This window comes from Juglans regia, chromosome 15 (genome assembly GCF_001411555.2).
Source record: "Juglans regia cultivar Chandler chromosome 15, Walnut 2.0, whole genome shotgun sequence".
In the NCBI taxonomy this organism is placed as follows: domain Eukaryota; kingdom Viridiplantae; phylum Streptophyta; class Magnoliopsida; order Fagales; family Juglandaceae; genus Juglans; species Juglans regia.
Window position 1 is genome coordinate 796,346 of NC_049915.1, and position 26,298 is coordinate 822,643.

The window sequence follows — 26,298 nt, forward strand, 5'->3', positions numbered from 1 at the left end:
ATAGCATGTTAGCTCCTGTTAATCTATGGCTATAAAAATTTGCATGTGTTACACTCATGGAAAGCGGTGGTTCTTCCAAATCAGCATATGAAAACTTGTTTTGGGACCTCTCTCTCTCTCTCTCTCTCTCTCTCTCTCTCTCTCTCTCTCTCTCTCTCTCTCTCTCTCCTTTGCAGCTGTTGTTTCAAAAGAGAAGCACTTCTAATTGAAAAAATGTACACAACCTCCTACTATTCACACAATCTTCACACACCACATATTTTTTAATTTTTTTTCTTTTATTAAATATTTAATATATGAATAATGAATAGAAAAATTAAATTATTTTTAAAAAAATAAACTCAATTTTTTTAAAAAAAAAATATTAAAATTTAAAAAAATATAGTGAGTGGAGGATAGAGAGGTTTTGTAGCATTGCTCCAATCTCACACAACCAACTACGCAGAAGAACGAAATTTCACTTTCAAATGCTCGGTTAATGATCCGTTTTGCGTCACATGTAACTAGTTTCTTGAGTCGGGGTGAACAAACGTGACTTGAGCATCGCCTGACTGTAATATTTTTGTCTATGAAGGTGCAACCTTGTGTAACTTAACACTACGAACCATCAGCCATGCTTGTAAATACTTGAAACTCGGATTGAGATCCTTGTCCAAACATTAGGACCTAAATTGAAAGTCTTACAACATTTATTTTTACCCATGATGTCTTAATAATTTACGTACACATTTCTTTCTCCTCTCATGCATGTATGTAATCCTTTCTCCGGCACTTCTCACCAGAGTTGATTGTCTGCTTCTTCATCCTTTCTTCTTTTTTCTTCTTCTCTTTTTTTTTTTTAGTTTATTTTCTCCTTTTCTCTATTGCTGTTTTAATATGGAGGTCGATGAAAGCTTTACGGTGGAGTCTAAAACCTTTAGCTTTGTGAAGGTGGTTGCTAATAGCTTTTGTATTACCGAGAGGAGTAGAAGAATGGTCCTATTTCTCTTCATTAATGGGACATCAACTTCATGGTTGGCAAGGATGGTGGAGAAGCTCAGGCTTCATGTCAGAGCCAAGAGTTTTTCAGAAAGTTGTGGGTGGGCAATGGTTTTCTCATACTCTAACGTCACAAAAACAGTAAAGGTTGTTTTTGCGCTTGGAGGAGTTTTGGAATGGTAGGAATATGGGTTTTTTAATTGTTCCTGAATGTGAGAAGGGATATGGTTGAGAAGGTTTTTCTTACCATCTCAAGAAGATGGCTAGCCTACATTGGGGTCGTGAGGTTACAAAGAAACCTTCACCCTCAAATGGTGTCTCTTTTGCTTTTGTTTTGAGGTCACCAACAACCTCACTGCTAGGAGGCAACTCTGCCATGGTGTCGAGGGGCAAGGAGATCTGTGTTGTAGGTGATTCTCATTGCATGGGTAGTGGGATGTCGTGTACAAAATGGGGGAGGTGGAAGGTATTTTGTGGGCTGTCAAAGCAAAGTTGTCTGGTGTATTTGAGGAAGTTTTGGTGTTGATGAATAAAGTGGATGCGGGACTTAGTTTGGTAATGGAGGTGGGAAAGGAAGTGGGAGTTTCTGGAATGGGCTTCAGGGGGCCCGTGTGCCTACAAGGAATAAGTGAGTCTGTGGGCCTCAAACCTGAGCCCACTAGGCCCATTGGGCCCGATTCTTCCTGGATAGCCAAGGGGCTCTCTCGAGCCCATGAGCCTGGGCCGTAAAGGCTTCTCCCTTCAGAAGGTTTCGGTTGGTGTCGTCGTTTGCACCCTGGCCTCGGGGATCTTGTCGGTGACACAAAACGAGCCTTCGAGCTTGCCTATGACCCAAAAAGTGTTAACGGCCCAGCCTAGGCCTCTGGTTAACATGATGGACTCACCGCCAATAGCAAAGAGAACCATTTTGAGCTCGTTGGCGACACAGAAAGAGCCGTTGTGCTCGCCCGTGCCACAAATAGTGCCGATGGCCTCATTTAGGCCTCTGGCTAATTTTTTGGGCTCACCCCCGACCTCAGCTGGGAAGGAAATTTGCATGGAGGCTTCGACTTCCACTGGGCTGCCTTGGGTTGTGGGCTCCATTGTTTTGGAGACCCCTTCAATGGTTATGTGCACTATGAAAGAAGGGGATGCCGAGTCATTGACTGTAGGGGCTTTCTCAGATGATGAGTTTTCACACGGTTCTGATCTACAGTTAGTTTGCAAGGAGTATGGATATGACATGGATCTGGGGGATCCTGGAGATGTTCTTAGTCCTTTATGCTCGCTGCCACCAATGCCTTCAGGGGCTGGCTTACAACCTGATTGGGTATTATGAAAGGTTGATGTTCTTCGACATTGCCTTGGGATTTCATGCGAAGGCTATGAGGACCAATTTAAAGCTCTCATCATTGCCATAGAAGCAGGACAGCCACATCTTGCTAAATCTGCTGCTAAAAAAGATAGGGAGCTCAAGAGGCTAGCCTGCTCCATTAACTACGATGCAAAATAAGTAAGTGCGAGCAGGGGAAGACACAATGATAGGGTGAACCTCGGTTTTCCATGAAGCCCAAGGTCCTTTCATGGAATGTTCGGGGCTTGAATGATCCAAGCAAGCCCCTGAGAATAAAGAACTTCTTACGGGAATGGAAGCCAGATGTGATCTGTTTGCAGGAGACTAAGTTGAAGTATATTGATAGGCAATTAATAAGAAGCTTGTGGAATTGTCCTTATGTGGGATGGACCACCCTTGTCTTTAAGGGTGCTTCAGGGGGCATATTAGTGTTGTGGGATAAGAGAATAGTCAATTTGGTGGAGGATTTTGTTGGCGCATTTTCGATAGCTTGCTCTTTCTCAAATGTAGAAGATGCTTTTGTTTGGGGGTTCTTAGGTGTTTATGGGCCAAATCTTGACAACAAAAGACAATTTCTTTGGGACGAAATAGCTGGTGTGTGTAGTTGGTGGGAAATCCCGTGGTGTATTAGAGGCGATTTCATTGTCACTCGATTCCCGCGTGAAAGATCAGGGGATTCCAGCATGAGCTCAATCATGACTGATTTTTCAGCACTTATTTTTGAGATGGAACTGGTTGATCTACCTTTGGCTGGAGGAGATTTCACTTGGTCTAACGAGAGGGCTTGGTCTAGGTTGGATAGGTTCATTGTATTTTCCTCCTGGGAGGTCCACTTCCCAAACCTTTGCCAAAAAAGGCTTTCTAGACTTTGCTCCGATCACTTCCCCCTTTTATTAGATTGTGGGGGTCTTCACTGGGACGAAGATATTTTAAATTCGAGAATATGTGGTTAAAGGTCGATGGGTTCTCGGAGAAAGTTAGATCATGGTGGAACTCCTATAAACTCACGGGCACCCCTAGCTTTATTTTGGCTGGGAAGCTAAAAGTTTTGAAAAATGATCTAAGGAAATGGAATTTGGAAGTCTTTAGGAATATTAATGACCAGAGTTTTACTCTATCTCAAGAGCTGCAGTATTTTGATGTTAAAGAAATTGGGGGGGGGGGGGTACTCTTTTGGAGGATGATAAAATAAGGAAAATGGTAGTAGTAGCTGAGCTGGAAAAAATCACCCTTATGAAGGAGATCTCTTGGAGACAAAAATCTCGGGCCCTTTAGTTGAAGGAAGGGGACAGGTGCACAAAGTTTTTCTATAGAGTTTCTAATTCTCATAGTAGAAACAATGTCATTGAGATCCTACATTCGGAAGGCAGGGTTTTGACGGATAGAGTTGAGATAAAAAATCACATTGTTTATTTTTATGACAAGCTTTTAACGAAGCAATATCAATGGAGACCCAAGGTAAACAGACTAGATTTTGATTCAATTGATCAAGCAAGTGCAGCTTGGTTGGAGAGGTCTTTTGAGGAGGACGAGGTACTTAGTGTGCTTAATGAGATGGCCAAAGATAAAGCACGGGGCCCCAATGGCTAAACAATGGCTTTCTTCCAAACTTGTTGGAATATTTTAAAGGAGGATCTAATGAAAGTTTTTCTCGAATTTCACTCTTTCATGAAATTTGAGAGAAGTCTAAATGCTACTTTCATCGCCCTTATCCCGAAAAGGGCAAGGTCGGTGGAGGTGCACGATTTCTGGCCCATAAGTCTGGTGAGTGGGGTCTATAAGATCATCTCAAAAGTTCTTGTGAAGAGACTAAGTGAAATTATGGGGAATATCATCTCGAAGTCACAAAGTGCGCTGGTTAAAGGAAGACAAATTTTAGACTCTGTTCTTATTGCTAATGAATGCTTGGAGTCTAGAGTTAGAAGCGGTACCCCAGGTCTATTGTGTAAATTGGATATGGAAAAAGAATTTGATCATGTCAATTGAGATTTCTTGTGTACATTCTTGGCAGTAGGGGTGCTACTCGCCTCCTACGGGGCAGGGGCACCCCTTCCCCGTACCCCATGCGGGCGGGGCGGGGGTTGGGGTTTTTACCCCCGCCCCCGGGATGCGGGGTCTGGATACCCCGCCCCGATGGGCGGGGCAGATTCCCAATCCGCCCCGCCTCTTTTCACTTAAAAATAAAAAACTATTTTTATTTGATTTAAAAATTATTTATAAGTACAAAAGTAATTAAAAATATATTTTTAGATCCAAATTATAAATTTAAATTTTATAAATATGACTATAATTTAAAAACTATGTAATTTTTAAATTTGCTAGTGCATATTTTGTGTAAATTGTAGTGTATTAGTTTTTAAACTATGTAGTTTTTAAATTTGTCAATGTATATTTTGTGTAAATTGTAGTGTATTAATTTTTAAATTATGTAGTTTTTAAATTTGTCAATGCATATTTTGTAAACAAGTCTAACAAATTGTAATATATATTTATATATACACAATTTTTAAAATATAAATATATATTTAATAATATATATATAAAAAAATGGGGGCGGGGGAAACGCGGGGCGGGGTTGGGCCCTCCCCTCCACCTGCCCCCGCTAGGGGTCCTAGATGTGGGGCGGGGGGCCCCGCGCCCCGCCATGCGGGAGCGGGGTGGAAGCGGAGCGGGACAGTGGGGGTGGGGCCCCGCTGCCCACCCGTACTTGGCAGGAACGATTTCGGGGAAAGATGGTGTCAGTGGATAAAAAATTGCATCACAACCGTTAGTTTCTCCACTTTGATAAATGGTATCCTTGAAGGTTTCTTTCACAGCTCTAGGGGTTTGAAACAAGGGGACCCTTTATCTACTTTGTTATTCATTTTAGTAATTGATGTATTGAGTAGAATGTTGGAATGGGTGGTGGATAGGGGTTTCATCTCAGGCTTCTCGGTGGGTAGTTCCTTGCATGAAAGCTTATCAGTTGCTCATCTTCTTTTTGCCTATGATTCAATGATTTTTTGTGACTCAGATCCCGATCAAATTCGCTCCTTGAAAACCCTCATTCTGTGTTTTGAAGCTGTCTCAGGCCTTAAAGTGAAATTATCAAAGTTTGAGCTAGTCCTAGTTGGTTTGGTTAATAATCTAAGTGAAGTGGTTGCCATCTTGGGCTGCAAGGTGTCACTCTTGCCTATGAAGTATCTGGGACTTCCTTTGGGGGCTCCCTACAAATCTAAGGCAATGTGGGATGGGATTGTTAAGAAAATTGAATCCAAACTGGCGGGTTGGAAGATAATTTTATTGTCTAAAGGCGGCCGAATCACACTTATTAAGAGCACACTGTCTAATCTTCCAACATACTTTTTATCTTTATTCCCTTTGCCTGCAGAGGTGGCAAATAGACTGGAAAAGATCTTCCGTGACTTCTTGTGATGATGGCTAGAAGATGAGAAAAAATCTCATTTGATTAAATGGGATAAAGTTTGCACCTCTTTGTCTTGCAGTGGTTTGGAGATTAGAAAATTGAGAATCTTCAACAAGGCTCTACTTGGAAAGTGGCTATGGCGGTATCATCAAGAAGGGGCCACTCGTTGGAGAAGCATCATCGACATTAAATATGAGAGCATTTGGGGAGATTGGTGCTCTAATGCAGTAAGAGGTGCCTACATGGTGGGTGTTTGGAAATTCATTTGAAATGGATGGGAAGACCTACTCAGTAATTTCAGATTTGAGGTGGGAAGGGGCATGCGTATCAGATTTTGGCATGATATTTGGTGTGGCGATGTGGCCTTGGAAAATGCTTTCCCTTTGCTCTATAGGATTGCGTCAGACAATGAGGCTTCTGTGGCTGATAATATGAGCATTTCTGCTAATTCTTTTCATTGGTCAGTGAGTATTTCTAGAGTTGTACAGGACTAGGAGGTGAACGACATTGTTGATTTCTACAATGTTTTATACGTGTTGAAAGTACAAGCAGGTAAGGAAGACGGACTAATATGGACACACACCGGGAACAAGAAATTTCCAGTCTGCTCTTATTACAAGTTTTTTAGGGTTCATCCCACCAATGTCTCCTTGCAAGAGCATTTGGAGGAGCAATGCACCCCTTAAAGTTGCCTTTTTCGGCTGGTCGGCATCCCGTGGGAAGATATTGACTATTGATAAACTGAAAAAGCGAGGCCTTGACTTAATCGATTAGTGCTTTATGTGTAGACACAACAGCGAATCAGCAGACCATTTACTTCTCCACTGCGAAGTAGTCAAGGCTTTATGGGAGGACATCTTCACTAGGCTTGGTATTGCATGGGTGATGCTCAGGAGAGTCTTGGATTTATTGTCATGTTGGAGAGGGATTAGGGGCAACCGTCATATTGCAGCTGTTTGGAAGATGGTGCCTTTATGCTTAATGTGGTGCACATGGATTGAAAGAAATTGTCGATGTTTTGAAAATAGGAAACGCTCTCTTGATAGTTTTAGGGCATTTTTCCATCACACTTTGTTACTCCGGGCTTCTTCTATTGTATTGTATGTGAGGAATTTTAATGACTTTTATGCTACTTTCCGTAGCGCGTAGTTTGTAACTAGGCTTTTTCTTGTACACTTCCCATGTACTTGGGCATTGTTTTTTACATGGATTAATATAACTTCTTACCTATAAAAAAAAAAAAAATTTACGTGAGGACTACTACAGCCACAGATAGATTACACAAAAATAATTTTACAAACTAACGTAATTTCATATGATTAATTAAATCTACTTTATAATAAAAGTAATTTTTTAATCTGACGAATCACATGAAGACACGTCAGTTTGTAGGATTACTTTTGTATAATCCATTTGTAGCTAAAATATTTCTCAATTTACGTTTGTGAGACCCGTATATCACGTCTATATAAATCTACTCTTCTCCTGTAAGTATTCAAGTAAGAATTCTAGAAGATCTTGAAGATTATACCTTCGTTATAGTTAATTTTGCATGCACCACGATATCAATTCAAATAATAAGTATGCATAGCCTGATGAGCAATCTTCGTGATGACAGACTGCGTTATGTTGCCCACGGTTTACAAAGCTAAAATTTGTTATAATAGTTGGGGTAGAACTTGCAATCAAGCTTGAGCTTCTTTTAGCTCAAATGGGACATCATGGGAGAGTTCTGTGAATTGAGCTGGAGCCTACAAACATCGCCAGTTGGCATCTTCTCCTACCCTCGGAAGGAGAATGGCATGGCTTGACAGCTTTGTTCCCTGAAGAAGTTCTTGCGCTGGAAAAACCCATTATTTCTTACTTGAGAAGATATTTGACCTCCATTTCATGGTCCAAGTGCTAGAAGCAGCTAAACAACTTGCAGACAATGGTAGTCAATGTTGATTGTGTGCACAATTTAGGAAATGATTGATTTTGTATTTGATATAAATGTGCATAACTCTTGTTGCTCTCCGGAGATCCCCTTTAGCCGAAAATATCTACATAAAATCAATCATTTTCAATCGCAAAAGTCATGACTGATATACCATGATGTTTGAATTTTCATACTTAAAGACCTACATTTGGTGACATGCATAAATGGGATGACATTACTTTTCCATATTGCTAAATATAGCAGCAGCTCCAAGTGCATTAAGGGAAACAAGACCATTTTTCTAAACATACATCTTTACATTAAGATTCTTTTTGTATAGACATCCTTGCATGAAGATTCTTCAGTCTATATATGCATCAAATACCTATTATACATTTCATATGCGAGAAATACAGTAATGAATAATGAGTCCAATCATCACAGTATCTATTTGCATATAGAATACACCACAGCAACCAAAAGCAGTAAGCATACAGCACGCATCCCCCTTCGCATTTGCAGCATTGTTGTCTCAAGTTTTTCCACCCGAGCCTCGACTCTTGCTATTCGAGCCTCTAACATTGCCATCCGGGTTTCCCATCTTGCCTCCATATGCTCTATGCCATTTCCTGTTCTTTGTGGAAAATCTTCACCCTGGGGTGGAGCATCTTCCCATGGTTGATAGCGGCACATTTCAATTGACAGCTTCCTGTAATAACAATCAATTTTTACAATTGAGATGCCTCAAAATGCCCATTTTATAGTTAATCTAACCCTAAGCTTAACTAGCATGTAACCCAACTTGGCTTCATATACTTTACACCACATATTTAGTTTTGCCAATAGCTGTTTGGTTGATCATGCCACAATACCAGGTAGTAATTCAAATGAATGCTACTCAATTTGGATTTTTTTCGATATGTAAAACAATCTTGGATATTAAATGTATAAATGCCTAGAATTTTAGCTCAAGTGCTACATATGCACTTCATAACCACGATATATTCCACAAGCATCTCACATTACTAAAATATTTTCCACTATTGCGTCCCTTGCTTATACTTCTTTGATCACATCTAGTTAAATGACAATGTTCCGCAAGCTAAAAGATCCTTATAAGAGTATATCGCCCACAAAGAGCTAATCAAGCCACTCTTCTAATCTGACAGGACTACACTGAAAATTTTAAACTGAATTGGATTAAAAAATTGTTGAAATTATGCAGCCAAATTCTTAATTTTGACCTTTTTTCTCCAAGATTTTGAAGAGAAATAAAAAGAATACTAATTGAGAAAAAAAACCCATGTTAACATTTTGATCAGAATCCTATTCAATCGCGGGGAAAGTCTGCAAAGAGTCAAAATCTCTGCACTGTTAGAGGTATCTTCATCATTTCCTTTAATGTTTGAACTTTGAATATCTCTCTCTCTCTCCAGACTTGCCCCACGCTCCCAAACTAGATCAAAGCTTGTCCAAAACCATTGTAGCAATAGCTTTTTTCTTTTTCATATTACTGAAGTTGATTTTTTTAATTGTATTTTCCACTCTTTCCATTCTCTGTGTCAAGCCAAAATTTTATTAGCGTTTGAGTTAGTAGCTATTTGAAGCAGGCAGACATAATTAGTTTCTGTGACTAATTAGACCAAAGACAGAGAAACTATGGAAATAATTTCAGGTAGAATGGCTGGTGCTCAACAAAGAAATTCAAGATATTTAGGCAGTTCATGCCATTTGTACTTTGTACTTCAAAATTCAGGTAATCACACACAAAGTGATTTCAAACAAAAAAGGCATCAACCATAATGGACTCTGAAAATAGTTTCAGTAAAAAGAAGACTTGTCTTGCATTTTTTTTTTTTTTCGCTTTGAGGTTGCTTCAAAAAAAAAAACCTCCAACCAAGTGAAATTTTCCAAGGCTTTCGCAGCAACCGAACAAAGCCTAAGTAAGGCTAGCAAAGAAAATATATGCCAATTCATTCTAATCTCAGAACCCAGAGAGAGAGAGAGAGAGAGAGAGAGAGAGAACTAAAGCACACACCTTTGACACCCAAAAAGAGCGAACCCAGATTTTCTTTCTCCACGAAATTCCGAGGCCCCGACGTCCCAAACTTTTCCCAATGTTTCAAGGTTTCTAGCCAAGAAAGAACGCCAAATAGAAAACGTAAAAGAGAGAACTTTTCACCTGAATCGAAGCAACCAAGACGGAGTGAAATGAATATCCTTCTCTATAGTGCAGCACTGCCATGGTGCCATTGCCCACATCCCTCCACACCAGATCAGACACACACTGTCATGGGACCCAGATGCTGAAGTGTCAAAGTGTTTGGAGGCTTTCTGGTCGTCCTATTAGGCCACCTGTTTCCGATGCACGTGAAAAGACACGTGACTTAGCCACTAACGTGGTTCGTACCGGTTGGCTGTAATAATACCTGTTAACACTTTTTGGCTGTAATGCACGACCCTTTCATATGTTTTTATTTCCATTTTCTGATACGTTGAATTTTCCTTATTGTATATAGAAATGCTTTCATACGTAGAATTTATGATTCGATACATGTTTCTTATCAAGTTTATTATTCTCGGGAATCGAGTTTTTTATTTGGAAAGTCTTCTTTGCACTCAAGCGGAGAAAGCTATAAATATCAAGAAAAGGTCTTCTGCTTCTTCCACGTAGAAAGATTCCAAAAAAGCCGGCCAGGACGGCCAACCTCCTTGCTACTCTCTCTCAGATTATCCCCAGATGTCATTCTTTTCTTTTTTCTCATTTTTCTTTTCCTTCATGATGTTATGTTTCTCCTATACTATCTTAAATTGTCAGCAACGAAGAGTATTACTACGCGGACTAGAACCTGAAAGGCATGGGCTGCGTTCAGGCCAAGCCTCCAGAGAGCTCAGAATCTAGAGGCTTAGGCAAGTTGAAACAAGAAAATGGCTACGTCGGAAGAGGTGGATTTGCGGGTCATCGACGATCAACGGGTCAAAGGGACATGCATAGGGGCTCTGGAAAGGAGAACAATAGGGCCGAGTCCAGGAAGCTACATGTTTCTTATGGTAATAAAAATGGGGATGTAGGAGATGTTGGAGGAGAAGGGAAGTTGATTGGTAGAGAAAGAGACGGAGATGGTGGTGGTAATGGTGGAAGTATGTCACAGAGAATATCGTGGTTGAAGCCAATCGAAGAGATTGAGTTGGTGGATGGATGGCCAAAATGGCTAACTGATAATATTCCAAGACAGGTTCTGACTGGTTTGGTTCCAAGGAGTGCCGACTCCTATGTTATGCTTACTAAGGTATGTGTGCATGTGCATGTGCATGTGCATGTGTTCGATTTCAGTATTATTTTCTGTTGTTCCAAACGCACATGGTTAGACTGATTGCTGGTATACATTAATATGAATGGTCTCTTCGCTAAAAATCATGAGTAATGGTGCAATATGAACTGAAGTATATATTTTATTCTTGGTTACTGATAATCGGGCTCCCTGTCTATGTTAAATCTCTAGTTGTTGTTGTTAATTCAAAGAATTTGAAAGGTCGGATATGCATTTTAGTTCTAGACAGTCTATTGTTTCCTCAGAAATTTCTGTGTACCGAGAAGTAGCCCTGTCCGAATTATGAATGAATCATTGGAAGCAAAAAGAAAGAAACTACACCTCATTTTCAAAAGCAAACGATCTTAAGTTTGGTTTTCTCTTCCCTTCCTTCATATCCATCACAACCAAACTGCAGAAAAACTGTTGGTTTAACTTGACTTGGAAGAAGGGTTGATTTTTCGCAAATTTTTGGTATTACAGGTGGGACAGGGAACTTACAGCAACGTGTATAAAGCTCGAGATAGAGACACCAACAAGATTGTTGCTCTAAAGAAAGTCCGTTTTGACACGTCTGAACCTGAGAGTGTTAAATTCATGGCGCGAGAGATAATGATATTGCAGCAGCTCAATCACCCCAACATAATAAAACTAGAAGGATTGGCTACTTCAAGACTGCAATACAGTCTGTATCTGGTTTTCGATTTCATGCAGACGGATTTGGCAACAATCATCTCTCGTCCTGAAGGAAAGCTTACTGAAGCGCAGGTCAAATGCTATATGCATCAACTGCTCTCAGGGCTGCAGCACTGCCACGATAAGGGAATTTTGCATCGAGACATAAAGGGAGCAAATTTATTGATAGATAAAAATGGGATGCTAAAGATTGCAGATTTTGGGCTTGCAAATTATTACACTCGAAACCGTCGTCTCACAAACCGAGTTGTGACACTTTGGTACAGAGCCCCTGAGCTGTTATTAGGAGCTACTGATTATGGTGTTGGTATTGATCTTTGGAGTGCTGGATGCCTCTTGGCAGAAATGTTTTCCGGGAGCCCAATAATGCCGGCTAGAACAGAGGTAATATTCCAGTCCAATCATAATCATGGGTTGCTGGTTTTTCAGATTATCATGTTTTTCTGTGCATTTTAGGTTGAGCAACTTCACCGGATTTTCAAGCTATGTGGCACACCTTCAGATGAGTATTGGAAAAAGTTGAAACTATCTTCGAAATTCAGAATTCCACAATTCAGACCTAGTCTTACAGAGACTTTCAGCGAGTTCCCTGCATCTTCTTTGGGTCTGTTGAACACTCTTCTTGCTCTGGACCCAGCATATAGGGGCTGTGCATCCTTAGCTCTCCAAAATGAAGTAAGTACTAAGTACAAGATTTCTGCTATATATAGACTTGTTGAAAGTAAATATGTTTAACTGGGCCCTTTTTAATGCTTAATGATTTTAATTTGCTTCTTTAATTTGTGACAATTAACATGCTTGGCAAATAAGAGTTCTACAAAAAGACTCTTATTTAAACTTACAAAACATGACCCTGTCTAGCATGGTTTGACTTTATTGTCAGAATTTTACTGAAGTTTTTAATATTGAGGATCCCAAAAGACCCTATACTAGATTGCAGAGCAGAGTTCATTTTTACTGAAAATGTCAAGCTAATTAAGAAGTCCATTCTGACTGGAAATACATTCTACTTTTGCAGTTCTTTCACACAAGTCCATTGGCATGCGACCTTTCAGATCTGCCTGTAATCCACAGCAAAGATGATGAACTGAAGGAGGCCAATGAAGAGAGAAAGTGAGTGCCTTTCCTACTTACCAAACAAAGTGCCTCTTTCTCTCGAGTAACAAACTTTTCTAACAGCACTGTAGTGTTTTTCTCACAATAAACTTTTATGTATTTGAATAAACAGTATTGGTGTTCTCAAATTGACGAGCTTTGCTACTCATCATCTCACACACTGCACTTATCTTTATTTATTTTAATTTTTTTTGGTTTTATTCCTCCTAAACTAATTTAGTTTCTTCTACTCATCAGTCATCATCCATACACCACACATTTGGTAAGGGAAAAAAAATAAAAAATTAAAACATCATGCGTAATGTGTGGTGTGAGGATGATGAGTAGAATTTTTCTTTGATAAAAAAAAGGATTAGATGCATGGATGTTGTTGTTTTTTAATCAAGAGAACTTCCCTGTATAACCCTTATCCACACTTTTTGTTTCAAAACTTGAATGTTTGCCAGTTATATGATGGTAAACTTTTCGAATATGTTTAATATGGATTTTCGGGAATGCATGAACCCACACACGCTCACTGATGATCCTTCTATGAACACAAATTCAATAACACTGATTTGAGATATCTAGATGGAGAAGTACACAAAATCTGTGAGTCTTGGGCCATGAAAGTATTCAGGCGGACCTAACTACATTGCAATAACTATTTTATAATTATGGTAACGTTGCCAATTGAATTTCAAAATCAACTTGGCATTTGAATCAGTGGCATGCTGGCACCAGGCACCCTGTCCTCAGGAAAGTTTAAGGTTCTTCCCCTTGTAATAACTGCAACCTATTAATCAGCACTTTCTATTGCTTTCATGTAGCATTATCATGCTGTACTTCTGAATTCACCATAAACATAAACCAGTGCAGGCTTTAGTGATCAGAATTGAAATCCAATTGCTTTTTTTTTTTCAGGTACAGGAATTCTCGAATGAAACATCGGTCCAGGACAGTTCGTGAGCGCAGGAGAAAAGATCTAGCCACTGAAAAGCCTAAGGAAGATAAAGAATATCCTCCAAAGGTAAAAAATAAGCCTTGAAACCAGAACCCCTCTCCCCCTTTTCAGCTTCCCAACACACACACTAACGAAGAAAAGCAGAGATATGTGTTAAATTACCACTTGTTTCAAAAGTTTAAACTGATGAGAAGATATAGATTTTATTATTTATTGTATATCTTAACACTCCCTCTCACGTGTGGACTAGATTCTCCCTCAATGGATGGCCAAATGCGTTGAATATTTAATTAAATGTGATAGTGTAAAGTCAGGATTCGAATTCAGAATTTCTATTTTGATACTATGTGAAATCACCACTAATCCAAAAATTTAAGCTCATGAAAAGAGATAAATTTTATTATTTATTTTATATCTTAACACTATCGTGAGAGTGGTAGCTACTCCTCTATCCAAAACTAGTCTAAAGATGGAAAAAATGATACACCCTTCCACACTGTCAACAGCACCTAGGAACATTCTGCTTGATGCTCATTTGGATATCCCTTCACTTCTCCAGCACATCCCAAAGGAAGAAAAACATCCTAAGCTTAGAATGCTCAGACTGTAAGAAAAACATCCCAATATGTATTCTGTTGTTTATACAAACACCAGAAAATCAAAACATAAATAATGAGAGACAACAAAATAATGAAAGTCAAGATGTCTGCAAGCTGTTCTCCAGTCTTCGCGTAAGGTTTAAAGATAATGCCTTCAGACAGTTCCTCCTTAATAAAGTGTGTGCCTATTTCAATATTTTTTGTTCGATCATGCTGGACCAGATCTTGTGCAAATCCAATAACAGCCACTTAATCAAGATCTATCAAAGTTAACAAAAAAAAAAAAAAGGCATTCTGTCAACACCTAATCCACAAGAGCGAGCAACTAAATTTTGTGAGGATAGGTACAGGGTGCAAAGGTGAACTTAGTGTTTTTTAAGCCAGCAAACTTTTTCTTAGTGCGGTTCTTTTTTGCTTTTGAAAGGCAATGGGACGTGGGTGGATGAAGGATGTTTGTTGGTACCACACAACAATCGAGTGAAAGATAACACATCTCACAATTCATATTTAATGCATATATCCCAAGTGTGCACTATGTTTCTACAGTGGCTCATCTAGTATTTATCAACGAAAGGGACACGAAAACAATCAAGGGGGGCCATCTCTAGATTTTGGAGAAAAAGATAGATCAAACCCCATCTCCCCTTCCCTTTGCCACTGCTTTTGTACAATGATAGTATGCATGAATCATTGTTGATTTAAGGTTGCAATTGCAATGACTAAAATATGTTAGAATTAATGTGTCATGTCTAAAATCTGTTGTTCCAGGAGCAGGAGAAGACTGCAGAGCTAGATGTACAATTCCAAGAGCCGGATAGCACTACCAGCAGTGCTTCCTCTGGTGTAAAGCCAGCAAGCCGTACAGAGAGCCCAACTTTAACTGCAAGTAGTACCTCGTCTGTTGTAAAGCTCTCCAGCCAAACAGCGAGCCCACATTTCTCGCTCTCCCCAGATGTTTCTTTCAATCCAAGAATGTTACTGAATACACATCATGAGGTTCATCCCAATTCTAGCAAGAACACCAGGAACCTGCCTGCACTGCCCACCTCTGCAGTGAAAGACAATGACATGTTCAGGTTTAAGCCTGTCCATAGGTCTGCATCCACAAGAGATTTCAGAAAAACAGGTCTAAGAAATCATTTTGATCATGTCTATGCAATTGATGATTAGGACACTTGAGTGACTATAAATAGTTCAGACAAGTATTTTTTTCTCAAGTTATTACAGACTATCTGTGAGTTTCATAACCATTTTTGTTTTCTCCTTTTTGGGCCAAAAAGAATAAACATATGTTGTTAGTCAGAAGATATTCTGCTACAAGTGGTCACCTGTTTTTGGTGATATTGTAGATTCAGACATGACAATGTTCTGCTTTTTTGTTTAATATGACATGCACAAGATCAATGACCTTCCCTTACCACCCGGCTAAAAAATATCAATTACCATCCTGCTTAAACTAGTGCCTTGCTTAGAAAGTAAAAAAAAAAAAAAAATCAACTCCTCGTCGTTTTATGCCAATCAACAACGTCGGTGCAATTTAATTGAGATTTAACTCATGATAGGCTTGAGTCCAACAGACAGCAAAATCAAAATATATAGGAGTGATGAGGCCGAATTATTATTGTACTTTGTTATTACTGATTTCCCCCTAGAGATCAACATCATCATCAAGACATTTATGATCATGTCTTGAGTTTCCGTACGAATAAACATAATCCAGGTCTGTCAAAGCTTAGGCTAAAGTACTTGTGTGTTGCCAAATCTGAAGTACCCAAAGTATACCCAAATCCAGGAGATGAGTTTTGGTTTGCCCCCCTGGCCTTTGCCCAGCCTTGAACAAATTTTCAGGGATGAAACTCCTTATCCCATCACCGTTTAATTTCTGTCTTCATGATTAGATTGCATGCTTCTAGATCGAGCTTCCTTATTATAAGTTAATAGCTCCAACTTCTGTCAGCTCCATATTATATATATGTGGATAAGATCATTGTGGCTTGTTGACATGATTTAGGCCGCGTGTGATCACGACCCAATTAAATTAACTGACCTCCATATTAATTCAATTTTTGTGTCCATCACTTTCGCATATATGCATAGAACAGTGAACAGAAAATGGTTAAAACTAGTTTGAAAAGAAAAAACTCTGAAGGATCGTTAATAAAATCGTTCTAATTTTTGGTTTTTTTTTTCCTTTTTTATTCCTAATCATATATAAGAGAAAAAAGAAAACACAACTAAATATATGTCACCAAAAACCATATTACACCCCAATACCGTACTCTCGTACTGTGATGCATGGATGGCATTCTTTTTTCGACACAAGGGACGTTTCACACTTGTAATATGATCAAACATCATGACACTTTTGACATGATGTTTTTCAATGAGGGAATAATTCCTCTCAAGATCTCTTCCTTTTTTCTCCACTCTTTTGAAGAAAATTTCCCTCGATCACCAAATATCAAACAAGACCACGAAACAAAATATACAGAGAATGAGAAGTGAGACCTCAGAGAGAGAGAGAAAGAGAGAGAGAGAGGTTACAGATCAGAGTACTCTAAATTACATGACTGATCATCACACACCATAACGTATATCGCTTAGCTTGCCTTTGATCCACTTGAGGCTGTTCCTTACATTAGACTTAAGCCTACCTTCCAAGGTGAAGACGTTATAAGAAGCAATCCTCCTTTTCCTCTTCAGCTCTGGATCACTTGAGGTAGCGAAGCCGTTTCCCTTTTCACACGGCCCATTAAAGTTGTAGGAGTTTGCTTGTTCCCGATCCTGGAACCCAAATTCCCCGGAATATGACGAGGAGTATTCTGGGAATGACCTGCTCTTTTCCATGGCCATAAACTAACTCAATTTGCTAGGAAAATGTATTCTCTGTGTTATATATATATATAGGGTCGTCGAGTCGTCGGTCGAGACTCGAGAAGGATCAGAAATGCTAGCTAGAGAAAGGGTTGTGATCAGCATCATTAATGATTCGGTGTGGTGGCGGTCCATGTGTGATGTTGGAAGGAAGGCTGCTTTAAGGGTTTTTGTGACTGTTGGAAATCATGAGGGCCAGTGGGTGTGGGGCATAGATGCCATTAATTAACTTAATTAGCAAAAATGAGTTCACAAGGTTGAGAGTGATCGATGGTGGTGGGGATCATCCACTTTAAGATCAAGGTTTAGTTTGGCCAACTTGGGGGAATGCGTTTGAATTCGTTTTTGGGGGGATAAGAATATATATATATATACACACACACACACACAGATATATATATATATATATATATATATATATATATATATTGCTGTGTCAATTTATAGGAATAGTGGAAATAAGCCAATTACCTAATCTTTATGAAAAGCAATATGGAGTCATGATCTCCCCACTTTATGCCCTACTTTTGCTGGCTTGGTGCTCTGTGGGGCCTTCATGTTTCATGCATGCATTAGGGCATTATCATGTTCACTCTACTTTCTTGCATATATCTCTCTGGTTATTCTTAATGCAGAATATATATATATTTTTTGTGGTGAGGATAATCTCGTGCAAGTATCTGTTAGGAACAAGCACGAGCTTTAGTAATTGTGGTATATGATCTATGAAATGTGCTCCCTAAACTAGAGGATCCTCTTCGTAAGCAAGTCCCACAATTGTCTACATATGATTGCGCGCTTAGACTCAATGTAGAGTACTGTAAATGATCCGTTAAAATATAAAATAAATAATAGAATCTAACTCTTACTATCAATTTAAATTTTTGAAATAAGTAGTGATTCCACATAATCTAAATCTATAATCGACTTGATAGAAGGAAAACTACCATATATGTAGGCTGACATCTCTGTATATCGATCAGTTTTTACCTCTTATATTGAAAAAACCACTCAATATTAATTTATGCTAGTGGCCTCTTCCTTTATTGGAAGCTGTGATAATCAAGTTCAATCATTTCTTGTAAAAGTATGGACTAAGATAGTAGGTGATCACATGTTATTGTGCTTTGAATGTCTTGGTGGGTTTCTTATTTCTTTTCAAATGCTGCCTAACAACAATATCATTACACGTACGTACAAGACACAATGGTTAAAATAAAAGTAAAAGAATTACATTGGACCACATTATACATTAGTACTCCGGCCAGGGATTGTCTAAAATGACGGTCTGTATGGAATCCAAATAGTGGTCTATAGAGCAGCAGCATTTTAAAGCAACAACCAAAAGAGAGGCATTGTAGTTGTCTGTTTGGATGATTTTAATAGATCTAGCTTTCTCACTTTGATCCAATTCCAAATTGTTGTTAAGAGAAAGCGAGAACGGAATTGGATATATAGATATGAATGAACCAAACTGGATTTTGACAATAAACCGGAGAGACACCCGTACATGGTAGTAATGTGTGTAGGGTTCATGTGTCGGAGGGGGAGGGGCAAAGATGGTTAGATTCGGCAGAGCCATGCATGACCAAGCTGGCCAGAGTAAGCTATATATAGTGGTTTGTGTGATAGCAGATATGAGTAATGTTAGGTACAAGTTTCAAACAGACAAGCCTAGCTCACACATGCAAGTCTTTTGTAAAAAAATAAGTTCCACTAAAAAATATTAAGTTTTTTTTTTTATATATATTTTTTAAGGTAGAGTCCACTAGTTTACAAAGGAATTGCACAAATCTTGTCTGTCTAGAACTTGCACAACTCATTTCTCAAACATATATAGAGCATAGATTAGAGGTGTGGGACTCATCATGTATATATGGCTTGGTTGGTGCATGCATGAATCTCGCAGGCTCGACTTAAAATATTAAAGATCAGATCGATATCCAAAGTACTGGCCGATATTGCAAATAAATGATTCGTGCGGTGAGATTAGGCGCCCTAGCTAGTCATACTCCCTGTACGTCTTAAGAGTTTTGTTTGAATTTCAAGATTTAAAAGTAGTACTAGAAAAGATAAGATAACTGAATTGATGAAATAGATCGATCGATCACTCTACAGTATTAATAGCAAGTTAGCTACGTTCAACTACTTTGTTGCTTACTTCCGTTAATTATGATCGTGAGAGCATGGCCACCGGCCTGGATTCGTACATGCATGATAGCGTTCAATGGGGCTGATATTGTAGACCGGAATCCGACATGTTGGGTCCAAATCATTAATCTAGCTATATAAAACCTTGCATGCATGCATGCGTTTATAAACTTAATATTTAGGGTAAATAATTAAAGATTTAATAATTTCGTGGTCCCAAACAAAATCTTTTGAGAAACATAAAATCATACCTAACAACCAACATGCTGCCAGCTGCGGCCTTCATGTTCATCATATCTAAATTATCACTACTTTGATGTTGCTAATGTTGTTTTGGCATGCATGCATTTCGCTAAAGTTTTGTCCAAATTAACGATCTTAACTTAATTAAATGAAGATTTATAATAGAGAGAGAGAGAGAGAGAGAGAGAGCCATTGATCCCAATTGTAGCTAATTATAGTTTTGACATAATTGCGGGGTACCCCATTGAAAGGGTCGATCCGATTTCCTTTGCAATATTGGATCGAGGTAGGAAGTTCTTGTCAACATGATGATCTCACGGGGACATGCATGTGCCCATGCAGGGTGATGGTCACAGTCATATATATATATGCATACTTCGAAGCCAAATATCTCAAAACATGTTTGGAATCTCGGCTCCCCAGTCCCAACATGTCTCAGTACAATCCAATCTTGTACAACCAATCACTTGTTGGATTATTCAAGCGTTGCGCTCTACAGTGATTAATGAGTTTGAGTTCCTGATCGCCATCCAAAAAATATTGTCAAATTGAACATCTCTCTCTCTCTCTCTCTCTCTCTCTCTCTCACACACACATGCACACACACACATTTGCAATTGATTATAATGGTTAGTATCAAGATGATCATGATCTGCCTAACCAGCTATATATCTGTCCCTCTACATATCTATACAAACAAGAACATTGGGGAGAATTTGTAAGAACGTACTTAAATCCAAGTTCATTTATGCTGAAAGACTTTAATTCGATCATGATACCCATTATAAATTAGTAAATGAAACATATTATACTTTGTAGTAATAGCACTTCTCTTTTTTGTTTCTTCAATTCGATGCATGAATAATATTTAAGGTACTATATATATATATATATATATATATATATATATATATAGGGCCTTGCTATGGAAAGATTTTGGTGGTAGTAACTGAAACAACTCCCAAAAAGTAACTGAGAGAAGAAGAGAAGAAGAACTTTCCCTTTTATTCAACTTGAGTTATTACACGAAATCATACTATTATTTATAGACTAAAGTAAACAATTACTTAGTAACAGACTTAATAACATAAACACTAACTGATTATAGTAAGGACTAAAAAGTAATTTTACATTATCTATGATAATCCCCGTAAGATGAATGGTAGATATTATGGACATTCATCTTGGATAGCAAAGCATGAAAATTTGCAGAACCAAGAGGCTTAGTCAGTAAGTCTGCAAGTTGATGAGATGAAGATACATGCAATGTTCTAAGCAGTCCAGTTTGTATTTTCTCTCTAATGAGATGACAATCCAATTCAATATGTTTTTTCCTCTCATGAAACATTGGGTTAGCTGCAATATGTAGATCAGCTTGATTGTCACAGAATAATAAGGAATGTTGAGGATGATTCTGATGAAAATCTGACAGCAAGGACTTCAACCAAGTTAACTCACAAATAGCATAGGCCATAGACCTATACTCAGCTTCTGTAGAGGACCTTGAAACTGTTGTTTGCTTCTTGGACTTCCAAGAAATGAGTGATTCACCAATGAATACACAATAACCAGAAATGAATCTTCTTGTATCAGGGCAACTAGCCCAATCTGAATCAGCAAAGGTCTTTAGATGAATTGAGGAAGAAACAGGGGAAAAAAAATCCTTGACCTGGTGCCATTTTAACATATCTCAAAATTCTAAGGGCAGTTTGCATATGAAGAATTCGAGCGTCAAGGAATTGACTTAAATGGTGAGCTGAAAATGTGATATCTAGCCTGGTGTGAGTGAGATAAAGTAGCCTGCCAATAAGTCTTCTGTAGACTGTTGCATCTTCAAGTAACTTGCCATTATCCTTTGAGAGTTTGCAATGAGAATTCATAGGAAAATCTACTGGTTTAGAAGCCAATAACTTAGCATCTGCAATGACTTCCAGTGCATACTTTCTTTGGCATATAGAAATTCCCTTTTTGGATTGGGCAATCTCCATGCCTAGAAAGTATTTAACAAGACCTAAATCCTTTAATTTGAAATGAGCACTTAAAAAGGTTTTAATATTCTGGATAGCAGAGAGATCAGAGCTTGCTAATACTTGCTAATAGTATGTCATCTACATACACCAAGAAAGCTACAAAAGAATCATCCTTATTTCTTGTGAACAAAGAATAGTCTGATTTGGATTGAAAAAATCCTAAATCAAATAAGGCTGTAGTGAATTTTGAGTTCCACTGCCTAGAAGCTTATTAAAGCCCATATAATGATTTCTGTAATTTGCAAACTCGATTGTTCCCCTTTCTAAGATAACCAGGTGGTGGTCTCATGTATACGTTTTCTTCCAAATCACAATAAAAAAATGCATTATTTACATCTAAATGTATTAAATGCCAATTGTGTATTGCTACCAGAGACAAAAAAACATCTTACTGTCACCATCTTTACAATTGGGGAAAAAGTTTCTAGGTAATCAAGCCCTTCCCTTTGAGTATAACCTTTTGCAACTAATCTTGCCTTATATCTCTCAATTGAGCCATTAGCATTAAACTTTATTTTATATACCTATTTGCAACCAATTGAATTTTTATTTGGTGGCAGGTCAATAAGGGTCCAAGTATTGTTCGATTCTAAAGCAGTTAACTCAACTGACATCTGACATAGCATTTCTCCAATGAGAATGCTTAACTACTTGGTGATAAAATTCAGGTTTTGTATGGGATGAAATAGAAATGTTAAAAGCTTTATGAAAAGGAGATAAATGTTTGTAAGATAAAAATTCAGAAATGCTATATTTGTTACCTAAATTTATAACCAATGAGCCAGCAGAAGATGTGGTAGAAGTAGAAGTTGCCAAGTTGCAATGATAATTTTGCAAATAACCAGGAGCTTTCTACTGTCTAGTGGGCTTTCGAAGAGGAGGAAAATTAATAGTATCTTGTAGCGAGGGAATATTTGGAATCTGATGTGAAGTTTGATATGGAACTTGATGTGAATTATTTGAAGTGTTGGATGGAATTTGATGTGGAAGATTAGAGTAATCTGATGTTAAATTGGAATTAGAATTATTTGAGGATTGTGAAACAAGATCTGGAATTGGAGAAGGTAATACTAACTCAGATGGTAATAAGGATGGCTGTGAAGAAACTGTATTCTAAAATAGAAATATAGTTTCATGAAATATTACATCTCGAGAAACAAAATATTTATGTGAATCAAGATCATATAATTTGTACCATTTTGTTCCAAATGGATAACCAACAAAGATGCATTTTCTTGCTCTAGGTGAAAACTTTGATCTGTTATGGCTTAGAGTATAAGCATAACATAAATAACCAAAAACCTTGAAATGATTATAAGAAGGAGAATCACCATAGAAGATCTGTTGTGGTGATTGATCATTAAGAATATGAGAAGGAATGTGATTGATGATGTAAGTGGCTGTTAAAATACATTCACCCCAGAAATTTAATGGAACATTTTATTGAAATTTTAAAGCTCTTGCTACATTAAGAAGATGTTGATGTTTAGTCTCAACACATGAGGTTTGATGTATAATTCATTTGAAACAGAAAAATTCTTTCATTTGAAATTTTAAGCCATTATCTGTTCTGACACATTTTATTTGTTTTTGAAATTGTGTAGAAACTAGATTATAGAAAGCTATGAAAATATTCCTAACTTCATATTTGGATTTCATCAAATATACCCAAGTAGATCTTGAATGATCATCAACAATTGTTAGGAAAAACTTAAAACCATCATGAGTGGGTACTGAAAAAGGACCCCATATATCACAGTGAATTAAATGGAATATAGAACTGGGCTTGTAAGAATGTATTGAAAATGATAGACGCTTTTGTTTTGTCAAATGACACAGTGTACAATGTTTTTCATGTACAATTTTATTAGAAGCAAAGTTTGGAATCGACTTTGAAAGGACCAACAACTTAGATGAAGATGGGTGACCTAATCTATTGTGCCACAATTGATAGGAAGGATCATATATGGTATTTACACTAGGTGAAACAAAGGAATTACTAGCTGTACTCACTGATGGTTGTTGCAGAAAATATAGCCCAGCTACTTTTCTACCCTTCTCAATCATCTTCCATTGGGTAAGGCCCCTTACAAAGCAAATCTCAGGAATAAAAATGAAACAACAATTCTGATCAGATGTAAGTTTGGTTACCGAAAGAAGATTATATGAAAAACTTGGAACACATAATACATCTTTCAAAACCAAATTTTCTGATAAATGGAAAGTCTCAAGATGAGTGACTGTAACATTTTCTCCATTCGACAATTTAACAAAGGTATTTAGAACTCGTGTGATTGTGGTAAACAAATTTATTGAATGAATGATATGGTCTATAGCAATTGTATCTATGATCCAAGAGATTGAATTGATTGAATGTGAGGTATCATTCTTCATAAATGAAAAACTGGAATGATAAATTGGTTTACTATGATAAGAAAAATTTGTTTTACCTGAAAAAGAAGAGGAAGGTAAAACATTTGGCTTAGATGTAACGGTTGCTACTTGATGGCTGATCTTTTGTACTTCAATTGATTGTGGTTGTGGATGAATTAATGCAAGTAGTTGCGGATACTCTTCTTGAGAGAATGACATGTAATTCTAATCAAAATGTGTATTCACAGGTTGGGCTATAACTTGATTTGTTAACGAAACTTTCCCTTTATGTTTGAAATTTGGAGGATATCCATGTAGTTTGTAGAACTTATCCATTGTGTGATAAGTCATTCCACAATGAGTGCACAAGACCTTTTCCCTTCTGTATTGTTGTTTTCCAGCGTTAAGCTTTGAATTCTCAACCTTCTTATTTATAAAGGCAACATTAGGTTCAAAACTTATTCTTCCCATGGACACAATCTCCCTCTATTTCTCTTCTTGAATTACTAAAGAAAAAACTTTAGTAACTGAAGGTAAAGGGCCCACATCAAAATCTGACCTTTAACATGTGTAAATTCTTCACTTAAACCCATAAGAAACATAATCACATGTTGTTGTTGTTGATACTCAACAAATATACGTGCAGCATTACAAGTGCAATTTTTATATGCCCCACAAGTACAATTAGGCATTTGATTATAATTCATTAACTCATCCCATAGACATTTAAGCTTGCGATAGTATATAATCGCAGAGGTTTGATCTTGAGATAACAACGAAAGTTTTTTTTGCAATTGGAAAATTCTTGGTCTATTTCCTTGATAGAATTGATTCTTTAATTCATCCCACATTTCTTTTGATGTTCTTGCATACACAATTGTCTCCCCAATATCTTTGGACACTGAATTCAGAATCCATGATAAAACCATGCTATTGCACCAATCCCATACACCATACGAGGAATCTTCTACGGCAGGTTGAACTATTGCCCCATTTATAAAGCTTATCTTGTTCTTGGCCTTCAACGCCATTTCCATCGATCTGCACCAACTGTTGTAGTTATCACCAGTAAGAAGATTGGAGACTAACATTGAACCAAGTGAATCTCCATTTTGGAGATGATACAGACTGGACTCCACACTGATCGAAATAGAGGAGGTAGCTATTCTTGTAGTGGAAAGATTGATCTTTGTGATGAACAGAAGAGAAGCCCTAAAGTATTCTCTCTAATACCATGAAACAATTCCAGAAAGTAAACTGAGAGAAGAAGAGAAGAAGAACTTTCCATTTTATTCAACTTGAGTTATTACATGAAATCAGACTACTATTTATAGGTAAATAATTACTTAGTAACAAACTTAATAACATAAACACTAATTGATTAAGGACTAAAAAGTAATTTTATATTATCTGTGATAGTAATTATAAATATTAATTTTATTTTTATTATTACTTTTTGTGTTTAAGTAATTAGGATTAAAAATGACTCAAGACTTGGCATTTCCCATCACCTTAAACTAAAGTACCTATAGCTAGCTAGCTAGCTGATGAATTCAACTGTGGGGTCATGATTAATTGGATAAATTATTTGGAAAATAAGTCGGATTACGGTTGAGTGAATAATAATTAACTTTTGTGAATCACCAAGACTTTGCGCATGCAATTGCCATATGGGCATGAGGCCATGCAGGGACAAAGTTAACTGTCTACTCCCACAAATTTTTGCATCAAATATCTTTTCTTTTTTTTTCTTCTCAGCAATAATTTGTCTAAACTAATAAAAACAAGGCTCACATGAGCATATGGGTAGGAACATAATCCAAAAATACAAATTACAATATATTAATTATAAGAAAATAAGTGTGATCAATATATATAGAGTAATGCTAGATGCAATCTAGCATTTGTAAGTTTCACGCACTGATCTCTTTGAAAAAAGATGGAATCTATTATTAAAAAAATAATTTTTATCATTTAAATTCTAGATTTATTTATTTTTTCGAAGAGAGTGCATGGAATTGCACACTATAAGTAATGCTACTCATCATTCCAACTTCCATCATCCTTCCATCATCCTATAATGTGGCATTAGGTAATTGTAAATTATTTATTACATTTCACTTGTAAACATATCATTTAATGCCACATCATGAGATGATAGAAGTTAAGATGATGAATATAATTTTTCTATATATATATATAGTCATGTCTAATTAATATTCAATACGTACATCAAGTGTTTTTAAAAGAGTCGAAGCCACAATGCAAATATCTCTCGATATTCTTCACATGATCAAGTGTTTTTAAGCGTCGTGACATATTTATAA

The 26,298-nt window shown here is 37.4% G+C and overlaps 1 protein-coding gene and 1 long non-coding RNA gene across 2 annotated transcripts; one reads left to right on the top strand and one right to left on the bottom strand.

Moving 5' to 3' along the window:
* Window positions 1–7,931: 7,931 nt before the first annotated feature.
* On the bottom strand, window positions 7,932–9,911 carry LOC109010265. The gene is made up of 2 exons (XR_001999184.2): window positions 9,674–9,911; window positions 7,932–8,344 (listed from the first exon to the last, which is right to left on the bottom strand). It is a non-coding gene; the product is annotated as an uncharacterized LOC109010265 (long non-coding RNA).
* Window positions 9,912–10,493: 582 nt separating this feature from the next.
* On the top strand, window positions 10,494–17,319 carry LOC109010266 (probable serine/threonine-protein kinase At1g54610). The gene is made up of 6 exons (XM_035686040.1): window positions 10,494–10,925; window positions 11,430–12,026; window positions 12,099–12,317; window positions 12,661–12,755; window positions 13,662–13,767; window positions 15,054–17,319. The coding sequence occupies exons 1-6, from the start codon at window positions 10,494–10,496 to the stop codon at window positions 15,468–15,470; spliced, it is 1,866 nt and encodes a 621-aa protein (XP_035541933.1). The 3' UTR covers window positions 15,471–17,319.
* Window positions 17,320–26,298: the final 8,979 nt, after the last annotated feature.

Coding starts and splice junctions, on each gene's coding strand:
- LOC109010266 (XM_035686040.1), top strand. CDS start 10,494: ATGGGCTGCGTTCAGGCCAAGCCTCCAGAGAGCTCAGAATCTAGAGGC. Junction 12,756..13,661: donor GAGGCCAATGAAGAGAGAAA/GTGAGTGCCTTT, acceptor TTTTTTTTTCAG/GTACAGGAATTCTCGAATGA. Junction 13,768..15,053: donor ATAAAGAATATCCTCCAAAG/GTAAAAAATAAG, acceptor TGTCATGTCTAA/AATCTGTTGTTCCAGGAGCA.